This window comes from Taurulus bubalis, assembly GCF_910589615.1.
Source record: "Taurulus bubalis genome assembly, chromosome: 3".
In the NCBI taxonomy this organism is placed as follows: Eukaryota; Metazoa; Chordata; class Actinopteri; order Perciformes; family Cottidae; genus Taurulus; species Taurulus bubalis.
The window spans coordinates 36992213-37006273 of record NC_136591.1 but is presented as its reverse complement, the minus strand read 5'-3'; the positions used below and the strand labels follow the sequence as shown (position 1 = coordinate 37006273).

Here is a 14061-nt window from a genome sequence, read left to right as displayed (position 1 = left end):
TTTTTTTTTGTTGCAAAAGCTGGAATGTTTCATGTTTAGCACAGGGTGCATTGAAAGTAGAGACCTGCAATCTGCCCATCTGCAAAAGTGTTTATTGTTCCATGTTAGGCGAAGGACGGGGTAAAAAAAAAAAACACCTTTTGGACGGCACAGGATGAACACAAAAAAACTAAACTGTGCAGGGACAATGAAGCAAAACTCTCATTGTGTCTATTTTCTTATGTAATGATTCTTGCAATGCACGTGGCATGTAGGAGTTCCAGCTGCTCGTACATATGTCAATGCATCAAATGAGATTCTCGTGGTTCAGATCGCGCGACTGATACGTTTAGTGAGTTATTTGTGAAGAAGTGTTCTCCACCTGGTAATATGATAGCATCTCCCTCGGCGCTTAGGGTTAGAAATACGGGTTGTTTCACATTCAGAGATGCATTTCAACCAGGAAACAGTATTCAATATTATTGCCGTCCATCATCTAGCAAATAGTTGTTGTTTTTTCCTCCGATGCCGAAGTAACGAGCCACCCATTCTCCGTCTGTGCTGGCTCCGTGGTTGAGATGGCGCCAGCTCTCTGAACTTACATTACTTTGACCTCCTTTCCACCAGAGGTCATATGTCAAAACGCAGATCAATGTGGCTGAATCATAAATCTTCGGTTCTAAAAAGTGAAGCCAAAGCTGAAGTGCCTTAAACTTGCATTCTCTCTACTGACCACCAGGGGGGCGACTCCTCTGGTTGTCTAGAAGTCTATATAAATGACTCTACTTCTCTCTTGATTTACTCCCTCAGTAAACATTGTAAACATGAGTTTATGATCTCAATATCTAGTTTCAAGTCTTCTTCAATACAGCATGATGTTCATTTAGTAAGTTATGCTCCTTTTAGATTCTCCGGATCTTCCGACGATCTTCCACGGGCCCAGAGAGCAAGAGCACTCGGAACATAACTCTTGATTCGGCTAATAATGGACCTATTAATTAAAATATGGGCTGGTTTAAATTACCTTTAAAAAAAAGAAAGAACAAAATATCTTTTGTCTGTTGTCTTTTTGTGCTCACTGGCCTCTATGATCATCCTGTACATTTTAATTACACGGCTTGGCCAAAGCCTGGCGTTCCTTGTGTGGCTTGGAAATGGGAGTGGCAAAAATATGAAAGATGATGGCGCTGACATTCTTCCTTCAATAATTCTAGGCGTGCAGGGTTACAGGTTATTTTTTTCTCGTTAAACAATAAAAAGGAATACTCTCACTGAGCAAATTTACGCCGAAGATGTATTATTTGTTTCCTTTCTCATCTCAGTGAGAATTTTGTCTCTTAAATCACTTTTCTGCAAAAGCTAAAAAATATAGCACCACTTCATTTCGTAAATTCTGGTCCATTACAAGTAAAATATAAGTTAAAGCAGGGTATACTGCTCTAGAGTTGTCTGGTCTGTAAATTGTCCGTGTCTGTTTTGTCCTTCCTTCAATTTCTTAAATTTTGCTATGATTAAGATTTGGGAAAGATGACGCTTTTTCGCAAATAAAGGAAGGTTTCTTGCTTGATAAAGCACCACCTCAGCACTGTTACTTCAAGTGAACATTTCGTTGGTTTGTTGGGTCCATATGTTGGCACTTAAAACTGGGCTGTAGAAGAGAAGCGGCTAAAACTATACACCTCCTCCTCTGATGGTTATGACTCACCACGCAATCGGAGCTGACAACAGGTTTTTGCATATTATTTTACAGCTCCCCCCTCCTCCTCCTCCCAAAAGAGAGCCAATGGGGGAGAACTAAGAAGTGACAACAACCACAACACATTGATTGTCAGGAATGTGTGAAAAAAAAGCTTGTTTGAAGAGTTAGAACAACCCAAACTCTTTTGTTTGTGAAGAACTGGCACAAACACGGCTTCACGCCTTACAGGAGCTGACAGATGTGATGGCATCTATTGTGACATCGTTAACCTGAATCGGCCGGGGAGGTTGAATACAAACAACTGCTTTGTGCTCCACCCAGTAATACGCACCTGCAATGCCAGGATGCTTATTATCTTATTAATTACTGTCTATTCAACCCAAGCCTGCCATTCACTGACTGCCAAGTTAAATGTTCCTGTGTAAAAGGTTAAATGTATAGCCAGTCAGTCAAGCATTCAGAGAATTTGCAACCTAACCTGTAGTTACCTCCCTTACACAAAGAGAACGTTGTTTACGTTTGCAAAAAGGAATAAGGAAGCTACACGCATACGATAATTACATGAAATAGTAGATTCATTGTAGTAGATAGTAGATTCCAGAAGGTGTCCGCCTGCCTGATTCCATGTGAATGCAGCGTTGTGGCCACTGTGGTCACTTACAGTATATTAATTGTTAAATACAATAGTTAAATATCATCCTGCTTAATTCATGTTATTGTTTTAAGTGATCTCACTTTCCACTGTTCTGGTCTTTTATGTTCTGGTCTTCTTTCCGGATGCAATTAATTTTACATTTGAATTACACTGTATGTTAATTATAGTTTGGAACATTTTGGAACACAAAAGAACACAAAAGACAACTACTGCACGGTACATAGAGGGAGGTGCAGGTTGTTTGCTATTACAACTATTACAAGGAGTGGAAGATTACTACCTAAAAACATATACGTGTGGGCCTTTTACCCAGAATGCATCCACGGCGCCAATGCCCTCTGAGACTCTTTGTCTGCTGGGGCCACAACGGCTTTTCACCGCAATGTGCACTTTGGATAAAGGCAGTCATGGACATTGAATAAAGTAGCGTAACATTTATGGGCAGCTTCGACAGCAACAATTTGCACAAAATACTTCTTTTTTTTTGTCCTGTTTTCAGACATGCTAGCTTGTGTTTTATGAAATGTGTTTTTGTGTTTTTGAGCCTTAGGGCCACCGTACTGTACTCCCTGCAATGGTGACTGCACTGAGCATTCATGTCAGTGTTACTGTTGGAGAAAAACTGATTTCCTCTAAATATATGATGTTTTATGGTCTGTGATTCCTGGGTGAACTTTACCCTAATTATGACTCCGGTGTGAACTTTCTCTTACACCAAGCAAGCTCAGTTTAGGAGTCAAGTGATCTGCTATATCTGTATGTTCCGGACTGAAGGCAATGCACATCATTGTTGTTCTTATGGCTTAAAACATATCTATGGGATGACGGGAGGAAGGTTCAGTGCAAGATGTTATGAGAGCTTCTGTGACTGTATTTTATGTATATAAGGGAGACTCTCCGACCGTTCATAGAGCAGTCTAGGATGTGCGATTTGTTAAGCATTACGTCGCATTTCTGACTCTGTTCCTTCAAGAATAAATGTCCTGATTAATGATTTTACAACCGATGTCGAGCAACAATTTTTCTAACAGTTACCATAAATGGATGTCGTATGTGTACAGATTGTAAAGCCCTCCGGGTCAAATTTGTAGTTTGCGATTCTGCTATACAAAATAAACTGAATTGAATTGAATAAATGAAAAAGATGGGTTTTTTGGGGTGCCAATGTATGAAGTACAGCCAGGTCAGAGGAATGTGTTGACAACATGTAACATGCAAATAATGTGTGCCTTGACTTTCCTTTATGTTCTAATAATTGTATTATAATTGTATTATAATAATAGTCATAATTATGTCTTGCCTTAACCATAATCATACTATACTTAGTTGCCATGTGCAGATATTGAAACTTTTCTTTTTTAATACATTTTAAAAACATTAAATATTTTCATTGCACGTTTCTCAAAGTTTCCAATAATGACAGAAATGGGGGTTACAATCAGTCACAGTTTGTTCTGATAAACATTCAATAATTGACCAGGTTGATCAATTATACACTCTTTTTAACAGGCCAGAATAAACATTGTGTTTCTCAAATGTGCAGATGCTGTTGGTCGTGGTTGTGCAGACGCTCAGCAACATTCAAACGTTTCGTTTGATTTAAAACCTCTGAAAACACATTCAGGGAGAACCTTAGTTTTTCAAAGGCCCGTGTTCAATACAATGAGACCCAACGGAAATCAAATGAATATCAATATAAGAAGAATATATGACTAATCAATTTCGAAAACAAAGAATAAAAAAAAAATCAAAGCAATGAGAGGATCATTAAGATAAGCACTTCAACCTTGGAATTGTCTCAGCAATATTAATGAGGCTCAAGTTTTGCTGACGAAAATTGAAAGTATTATATTTTAAACTGTATCCATTATTTAACAAGAGGGACCCCATTGAAATACTGTTTTCTGCCAGGGTGTCCTGGGCCCTATTCCTCGTACCTGGTTTACTGAGTTAGCTGGATAATTTTCAGGATAGGATGACGCATGTCAGGCTTTTCGGTTCCATGAAGCAAGTTTGGATAAATCACCATAGAAACACATCGAAATCTCTTAACCTGCTCCAGCGCAGGCTTACTTCAATTTACTGGAAAAACTGGCCACTCCCACCGGACAAAAAAGGCAGCTCCCTTCCTCATTGATGAAGGAGCGATATTAGTTATATTAGTTTTATAGGGAGAGAGTTCTTCCAGATCGCCAAGATCCGTTCTCACATCATCATGACTTCCTGTGCGAGCGCTATCAATTCTGCCGACAAGGAATAATTTACGAGAGCTCCTCGAGCTGCGGACATTGAGCACCACAGGCGCAGCCGAGCATTGACTGTCTGACATATTGTATGCAGACTAGATCACAGCCTTGAGCTTTTTTGCAAGTGGTACATGTTTGTAGTGTCTGCGATGTGGAGAATATCGGGAAAGCCGCTGCATGGCTTGCGGTTCGTAACATTTATGAAACTTATGGATGTGTTGAAAGCACTCATAATTATATGACAGTGTTATTAGTACACCATACATACCATTATTGTAGAAAGTTATTAAGGTGGACTCACGATAAGAATACAGAGAATTACACACAATTTCTTTTCACTAATTCAATTGATTGAATTTCTGATTATGAATAATACATACATACTGATCCGCCCATACACATATTCAAACTCCTAGTTATATGGTAATCTACACATACATGTACATACACATATATGATACATATGCGCATACATTACATACTGTATATCCTCACAAGTATAAATTCATTCATATACTACTGCCAGCAGGCACATTTAAATAAATACAATCTGATCGGGTGATGAGGCACTTAAAATTAGCCGATACATTTTCCTAACACTGAAGCATGTAACATGTCTGATATTTTGCAACGCTTATGTGACTCTAACCCGACCAGCGGAGGCGGCGTTATGCTGCGTTCACAACAGGAAGTGTTGCGAATATTCGCTACGCTTTGGAAGTGAACGCACCATTAGACTTTGCCATGATTATGGTCTTAAATTCATCATATGTAGTCATGATCATCTCCTGCTCCTCCACAGAGAAAAGAGACACTCTTCCTCTGATCTGATCATTATAGCGATCATGTAATCTGTGTTTGACTCCTTCACCTTTTGAAGAGGAACGAGCGCGCGCAATTATCCAGATGACTGACGTCTGGTTCAAATGAACGAGACTGTTTGAGGGCAGTTCAGCCTTAGAGAAACCGACATAGACTGACGTCAATCATCTCGGTAATTTAAGCTAATATATAATAGGATAATAGAACATTTGGTTGACTTTGTTGAATCAGGTACGAGGAATGGGGCCCTGGTCAAGATGGGCCGCAAGTAAAATGTTTCACACACAAGATACAACTGATACAGATCACATAACAAGGAAAAACACACCAAAACCCAACAACAAAAATAATCAGAGACTGACTAAATCACAGCATTGCTCTGTAAAACAATACCTTTTAAATATATGTGAACTTGTCGAGTGAGGGGTAAAGATTCCACGTTAAATAAGTCTGGCAGCTTGTTTCCAAGCGCAGGGATTGGACAGGAAAAGACACGAGAGGCACAGAAACGAGTCTTTTTTTGTTTTGTTTTGGTGTCCTGTTCAGCTCTAGGCCGATGTGCTTTGGATTTAAAAGTAAAAATACAGGTTATGTGATAATTGCTAACTTATTTATTACACAGTATTTACAGTCCGTGATACTTAACAGTGTCGTCAGGTAAATGCTGAGAACATGAATTTCCAGTTTCGATAAACGTCAGTGTGGGAGGAACCTAAAAGATGTTGTCTTTCTTAAGGACTCTGCTTTGCACACACGCATGCTATTGCTGTCAACACACCTGTTAAGGAGTATCTGTCTGTCGACACACACAGGTAAGACTTTATCTCTATTTAGCAGAAAAGAGTGATAACATGTATAATGAGATATTAGTACTCTATGCTTCAATGTATTAAAGTGCCTTTTCCCATGAATGCGACCAATGGTTTTTAAAAGGAAAATGGCCGCAGGTGGAGCAGTGAGTGGGGTCCATCTCCGTCTGTTTGTGCGACCTTCGATTTTTCTCGCCAAAGATTCATTGACTTCACATAAGTCGTTCCTACACCATTTAAAATGTTTTATTGGAGTTTCTGTGAGAGGACACTTAAATGTTGAAAGCAGCGCTGCAACATTCCTGAGTTAAGCAGGACTTGTTTCCAACCCGCGCCGGGACATTTGGACACCCCCATCTTAATCTGTTCCCAATTAGAGATAATTTGGTTTCTACCTATAAATGTTCTTGGATCGCACTTGGGGAAATTTGGTACCTGAGAGTCCGCAAAAGTTCAAAAGTACAGGATTTGTCCGGATGAATTTGGTACGAAATGCAGTACAAGATTTTATATATTTGAATTTTCGTGAACATCATAACATTGAGTTTATCAGAGTGTGTGTGTGTGTGTGTGTGTATATACAGATACATACAAATTGGAACTGGCAATGACATGACAAACAATTCAACAATCGATCTAGACTCAAAAGGAGACATTAAAAAAGATCACAAGCTGATACATTAAAAAATGGGCCGACCTTTTACAATTAGTAATACAATGAATACTACGATACTGGAAATCTCCACAATTAGGCAAATGTAGGTTATAACTGTACGTTAAAATTAGTGCTGGGCAAAGTTGAAAAAATGTAATCGATTAATCTCGTGATTTTTCTGTGATTAACAGGGATTAATCGCATTATGCGCAAAATTCAATAATGAAAGTAATGTTATCAGAACAATATAACAGGCACTCTCAGAGCAACAGCATGTTAACATACAGTATATGAATAAGTTTACAAGTTATAAGTTTTCCTTTGTTTTCTGAACAGGTACCAGAAGAAACATTTGTCTTTTATCAGGGAACAACATAACCAGTCTGTTCAGTAGTAAGGGTCCCTGTTAGGGACAAGCGACTCCTTCTTTTGTCCATGTTCAATTTGTTGCAGTTCTAATTCAGCAGCACTTGCTGGACTGTGTTTGAAGACCCACAACTGTTCTGCATTTGTCTGTCAGGACATTGTTAATGCACTGTTCTGCAGAGACACTGTGACAGAGCGCTGGAGAGAGTGCGCGACGCAGGTGACACGTTCCAACGGCAGAAGTCTCGCAGCAGCTTCATATTTATGTGTGTTGACTTTATTGGAAACGTTCCACTGCTGTGCAACATGAATAAAATGTTCCGCGCACGTCTTCTGTTTTCATGACAGTCAAAGCGTGTGTAGTGGCGGCATCAATGCTGTGTAACGTGGTACTTCAGGCTCGTAGTACTCCGGTGATAAGACAATTACAGTGTGCAGTGGTTGCAAATAGCTTTGCTTTGATCAACTATGCTGTCTGGAAGAGATTTAAAATGAGAATGTCCATTTAAAAGTGTAGCAGTGTTAAGACCCAACCAATGCTATTAACGCATGATAAAATCATTGTCGGCGTTAATGGATTGCCACGTTAACGCATTTATAAAGTGTTAACGTGCCCAGCCCTATAATTAAAATATGGATTCTTTCCAAAGACATTTTTACATTGTAATATGGAAAAGAAATGTAAAATATTGTCATTTCTTCTGTCAGAAATATGGCCTTTGCGTTGTCCGAGGAGCAGTTTCGGTGCATCATATGTCTGGATATCTTCCGCAACCCCGTCTCCACCCCGTGTGGCCATAACTTCTGCCTGGGATGCATCAAACGTTTCTGGGACACGAGGCGTAAGTCGGAGTGTCCGCTGTGCAAAGAGGCCTTCAAAACCCGTCCAGAACTCAGGATCAACGTTGGGTTGAAGGACATCACCGAGAAGTTTAAAGAGTCTGTATCCATTTCGTAACGATGACTTGCATATTAATGTACACCCTTTAAAGCACTTTTTTCCCTCCATGTTTGACCAGATCTGTGTTGAATCAATAGGTCGATAAGGGACCGGCCAGCATACAAGCCAGTCCCACCAATAAAGCCAAGGAGGGGAGGGATGCCGCCAACACAGATTTCCCTTGGCGATGAAGTTCCGTGTGACAGCTGTCAGGGAACAATCGTAATGGCGATAAAGTCGTGCTTCGTGTGCCAGTTGTCTTACTGTGGACGTCACCTGACGCCTCATCTGACCGATCCAGTGTTGACGAGGCACAGTCTGACAGATCCGGCCACCTTTGCCACCAGTCACCTCTGCAGGCATCACAACAAGCCCATGAATAAGTTTTGCAAAAAGGATCAGACACCGGTTTGTATAAAATGCAGAGAGTCGGACCACAGACACCATAAAACGGTCTCGATAGAGAAGGAGAGCGAGAAGGTCAGGGTGAGGAAAATGATCTACTTTCATCTTTTTTATTTAAATGTTATAATACTTATTCTGACAATATACTGTATATTATACGCCTGTTGGCCTGCAAAATCATTTTCAATGTAATTGCATTGTGATTGCTTTACGGTGCTCTTGATGCTGTATTTATGTTCACATGCAACCTTTGCAGACTGAGATTAAGAAAATCGAGGGAGAGTTTCATGAAATGGTCCAGGACAGACTCAGTAAACTTAAGGAGATCAACGCTTCAGCAGAGTTGAGAAAGGTACCATTTTGTATTTTAATGTCTTTCAATATGTTAAGTGCATTCAGTATGTGTATGTGAAGAGAGCTGTCATTGTGGGCTTCTTCTTGCACCTTGCACTTTCTCAACCTGCTTCGGAATAAAGACACCAAAGCCTCGTTCTCATGAGTATGGAAGCCCATTTCCCATTTAACTTTTGGAAATGGGCTTCCATACTTTTGCTCCTTTTCACTCTGGTAATTTATATTTCAGGATGCAAATTAAAGCAGGTGTTGAATCCTCAGGTTTAGTAAGAACGTGAGGCAACAGTGTTCCCAGATACAGAACACAAAGGCCACTAAGGGCTTTGTTAGCCACATTAGCACTATGGCTGCAGGGATGTCCACCACTTTGGTCCAGACTGAAATATCTCAACAACTACATAATGGATTGCCATGCAATTTAGTGTGCACATTCATGCCCCCCTGAGGATGAAATTGGAATAACTTTGGTGATCCTCTGAATTTCAATTTGTCGAGTACTTGGTTTACACTTGGTCTTCCTCCCATCAGCCTCAGTTGCACTGTGCGTTTAGCACTGATTATGAAAATGTTAGCATGCCAAGATGGAACGTTGTGGAAATCTCACCTCCCATCTGTATTTTCATCTTCAAGCAAAATGCCTAAACGGCCAAAAAGTGCCCAACATGGGCAGACATGTGCCAGTGGTGCGGGACCCACGGCAAAAAAAATGTCAGAGCCTTTAGCATTTTTTAATGCAACCACAACAGTGCCACTGAATAGAGGAACATCTCCATTGTACACATTTATTAACACAGATTTATGCACATCTGCAGATAAATCAAGAACAGGAGATACAAAAGAGCCTGCAGGTCGTCAGCCGGGTGGTGAGCATCATTGAGAAAAACCAGGCTTCGCTCATGGAGGAGATCGAGAAGAAGCAGGAAGCGGCTGAGGTGACAGAGGAGCAGCTTCGCAAAGAGCTTGGGCATGAAATAATCGAACTGCAGAGGAGGCGAAGTGAGCTGCAGCTCCTGGAGCACACCGACGACAATCTTCATCTCCTACAGGTTAGAAAAGTCACAAGTCACTAGTCATGTTTCCATCCATCCATGATTATTCATACATGAGCTAGATGATAGCCCGCTGAATGTACCAACCAAACACAAGCCCCGAGTAGCATTTGTACTCATTGTGTGCCACTGTCTTCCTGTTTTAGTGTTTTCCTCTCCTGAGTGCTCCAATGGTGGGCCGGAACTGGTCTGAGGTCAGAGTCCACTCGATCAGCTACATGGGGGCCGTGAGGAGAGCGTTCACCAAGCTGGTGGAAGTGTGCCATGAACTGGAAAAGGAACTCTCTGCAGAAGGTCGGTGACTTAAGTTGTGACGCCGTTGTTGTACTGCTTGTTTAGGATTAGTACCTTCAAAAAAACGTTAGATAAATCCTCATATATTCTTTTTTCTCTCCTTTTCTTTGTAGAAATGAGCAAGGCATATCAATATGCAGGTATGTTTCCTATTGTGAAATCATCATCTTGTCACACTAGAGTCTGACCAGGGTTAATGATGTCAGCCTCCTCCATAAAGTCTATGTTTCGAAGAGAAAGTAACCATAAAATTACTTCTCATACAAACATGATCCAGAGTTCTAAAATGTTTTTTAAGAAAAAAAGAAAGTGTGCCCACTCTCTGGTTCATTTTCATATTTCTATCTTAAAGTGACAACGCAGAGAGCACCTGATTATTTATTATATAGTAAATATTGGACTTTTGACCCAAAGTCAAACTGGTTCTGGTTTGAAAGGCTCACATGGATCTGTGATTATGAAATCTGATTATATTACATGGACACCTGCGCTTGGAGTCTCATTCAGCATTTTTGGTGAGGCCTTCCAATAAGTGTTCTCTCTCTCCTTCCCCAGCGGATGTGACTCTGGATCCAGTGACTGCTTCCGGCTGGCTGTGTCTGTCTGAAGATGGGAAGCAGGTAAAGTGTGACGGTGTGATCACTGACTTAAATATGTGGCAAACTTGTAGTATATTGTGGATATTGCTAATGTTGTTGTTGTTGTTGATCCACAGGTGAGCCTCGACCAGCAGCAGAAGAAACTCTCCCCACCTGACGACCCCCGCAGGTTCGACTCCTGCGTCTCCGTTCTGGGGAAACAATGCTTCACCTCTGGCAAACATTACTGGGTGGTTCAGGTAGGAGCTACAGTACGACATCAGCTGATCAAGACAAAGACAAAGGGTCTTTTGGGGGAGTTTTATCTCATACAATGGGAGGGTCCAAGGACAGAAGATGTCATGTGCTGCCTCAGAGGCACATTTGTGATTTGGGGTGATACAAATACATTTAATTGAATTATTGAGATCTTTAAAATGTTTAAAGTGGTTCAAAATGCCCAGTAGTGTTTCACAAACAAGAAATGTACTTTGATGCTTTGGATCATACCACATAGTAGGATCCATCCAACTAAGGGGCCTGAGATAAGAAAAATGAAAGCTTGTACTGCAACAGTCAAGAAAGATGAATTAAATAGAAATTTTAAACATAAAATTGTGAAAAGCTATGAAACAAATAGGTACAATATATGTTTTTAAAATGAAAAGCTGTACAGTTTTGTAGTGTCCATTGAGAGAAAATAAAAGTATATTGAGGCCATTTACTCTTTTGTCTGCACAAGAAACAATTTCTTACCTCAATTAATTGAATCGTGCCCACGTTTTGATTATTTGGTCTGATACAGCCGTTTGGTCCGTGACCGTCGGCCTCTGAGGCACCTTTTATGACCCAAATGAGAATTCTGGGCTTTAACTAGATATGACTGGGAGACATAAACCCATCTACGTCACTGTTAGCCGACCAGAGCAATGGATGTAGTATAACATGTGTAAAAGTTTGTCCAAGGAATGTGCAGAACTCCACACTATAAAGTATACAGGACATGTGCAATGCACAGAGGTGATAATCCAAAAGGTGTGACTTGAATATGATGCACTGGGACAGATGCGGATGATGTTTGCTGAATATCAAAGTCACCTTCATGTGGCTGTAAGGACGCTGAACTACTTCTCCAAGCTAAATGTTCAAAGTGAATTACGGGTGGACACCAACATAAATTCAGATGCAACCTCCACTCTTATTGCTTTTTTTGTCTCTAATTCTCTATTTTGTAAATTGCGTTTCAGGTTAGTGATAAAACAGACTGGGATCTCGGCGTGTGCAAGGAGTCCATCAACAGGAAGGGGACCATCACGGTGCGTCCTGATAACGGTTACTGGGCGATCTGCCGTCGGAGAGGCGGCAGTCTGAGTGCTTGCGCCGGCCCCTGCGTCACCCTCAAACTCCAGGAAATGCCCCAGAAAGTGGGCGTGTTCCTGGACTACGAGGAAGGATCGGTATCCTTCCACGACAGCGAGGCAAAGACCCACATTTACACTTTCAGCGGGTGTAACTTCACTGAGCCCCTGTACCCGTACCTAAACCCCTGTCTTCATGACAACGGGAAAAACACCGCCCCGCTGATCATCTGTCCGGTTGGGGAAACATGATGCAGCATTTTTAACGAGAGGCTCAGGCCCGGTATCTGTTTCTTTAAACTCTTTTTTTAAATTCAGTTGCAGTTATACCCATCTGATTGCTATTTGAGTAAGCTCAGGCCAATAACAACATGATTATGTTGTTTTTGATTTGGAATTAATTGTAAATGTTCTTTTTTTTTATGATCACGACTTTGAAATATATGAGATAAAAAATAAATTGTCCCATTGTTCCATTTCTTTATAGTCCGGCCTTCTTGCCAGTTGTAGGAAACAGGTTGTGGTGCAGATCATTTGAAGGAGGTCGGCCAACTAAGTGTAATCTTAAAGAACAAGTCTTTTATTGTAAAGATACATCAAACTAAACTAAACTTTATTACATAGTCATATTACATACATACATGAAATTTGCTCTTTGCATTTAACCCATCCATATCAATTTAGGAGCAGTGGGCTGCTTAGAAAAGCAGTTAGGGATTCACTGTCTTGTTCAAGGACACTTCGATATGCAAACTATGGGGAGACTGGGGATCCGCCAACAGTATTATCCAATGATTGTTTACTTGTTAACCATGAATGGATCTGGAGATGAAAGATGCTCCATGTAAAAATGTATAAATAGCCAATGACAACAAATATTGGGGCTTTGTTTGAGCGCTTTTGAGTTTCTTTGAGTTTTTTTAGCCTTTTTCTTTTAAAGTCGTAAAGAGGACATATTTACTCCTTTTTGAACTATCCATTATTGTTTCTTGTAATCTTCATATTATTGTAAACATAAATCAAACAATAAAACTGGTTTGTATGTTGTACATTCCAAACAAAGTGTGTTTCCGAGCTCTTCAGGCTTACAGGAGTAATTCATTACATGTACATTAGAATACTATTTTTGCTACTTGCTAAAGTAACACACTTATTTGCTATACGGCCGACATGTAATGCCTAAAACAAGAGATACAACGGCAACCACTGTTTTGAGCAATGCTGAACTTCCAGTGCCTTTCCCACACTGGGAGGGGTATCGGTTTAAAGAAGCGTTATACTGTTTAAATACAATCAGCAAATAATAACGATTTATTATTGAGGATGAAATTAAGACATTGTTTATCCCTCGGGGCAGTGGCGGCCGGTGGCAATTTTTTTGGTGGGGCCATCTAATCCCAGTATGATTCAATGCAAAAAAAGGTATCACGCATTACTAATTTGGAGTTAAATATTTAACATGTATTCCAACACTTTGACATAATAAGGACAATTCAGTATATTATAAGTAGGGATGGGCATCGTTTTTCTTTTCCGATACCGGTGCTCAAACGATACTTTTAAAACGATACCGGTGCCTGAACCGTACTTTTTTATTGCCAAGGCAGATTTTTTTCTTCAAATTGAACAATATATTAACTATTTAAAGTATACTTTAAATATAAATAAATAAATACAAAACACTTGACTTCAAACTACAGCTTCAAACTTTTTAACTAAAAACACGCTGCTTTACTGGACTACACGTCATCATATCATCATAATATCAACTGGGAGAGCTTTGTTCCAACAAGTCGAGACGGTCGGCACTCGTCTCCCCAGCGATCACTCTGTGAGGCGTGCACTGTGTCTG

General features: G+C 40.3%; 1 protein-coding gene across 1 annotated transcript; it reads left to right on the top strand.

Annotated features, from left to right (window-relative positions):
* Window positions 1-6178: 6178 nt before the first annotated feature.
* LOC306733701 (E3 ubiquitin-protein ligase TRIM21-like) lies at window positions 6179-13262 on the top strand. The gene is made up of 10 exons (XM_079214982.1): window positions 6179-6213; window positions 7940-8170; window positions 8270-8657; window positions 8833-8928; window positions 9743-9976; window positions 10126-10273; window positions 10387-10413; window positions 10829-10893; window positions 10989-11111; window positions 12099-13262. The coding sequence occupies exons 2-10, from the start codon at window positions 7944-7946 to the stop codon at window positions 12459-12461; spliced, it is 1671 nt and encodes a 556-aa protein (XP_079071108.1). The 5' UTR covers window positions 6179-6213; window positions 7940-7943; the 3' UTR covers window positions 12462-13262.
* Window positions 13263-14061: the final 799 nt, after the last annotated feature.

What these genes read in the sequence shown, in the direction of transcription:
- LOC306733701 (XM_079214982.1), top strand. Translation starts at nt 7,944, where the DNA reads ATGGCCTTTGCGTTGTCCGAGGAGCAGTTTCGGTGCATCATATGTCTG. An exon ending in ATCACCGAGAAGTTTAAAGA is followed by an intron (nt 8,171 to 8,269) that starts GTCTGTATCCAT and finishes TTGAATCAATAG; the next exon opens with GTCGATAAGGGACCGGCCAG. An exon ending in TGTCTGAAGATGGGAAGCAG is followed by an intron (nt 10,894 to 10,988) that starts GTAAAGTGTGAC and finishes GTTGATCCACAG; the next exon opens with GTGAGCCTCGACCAGCAGCA.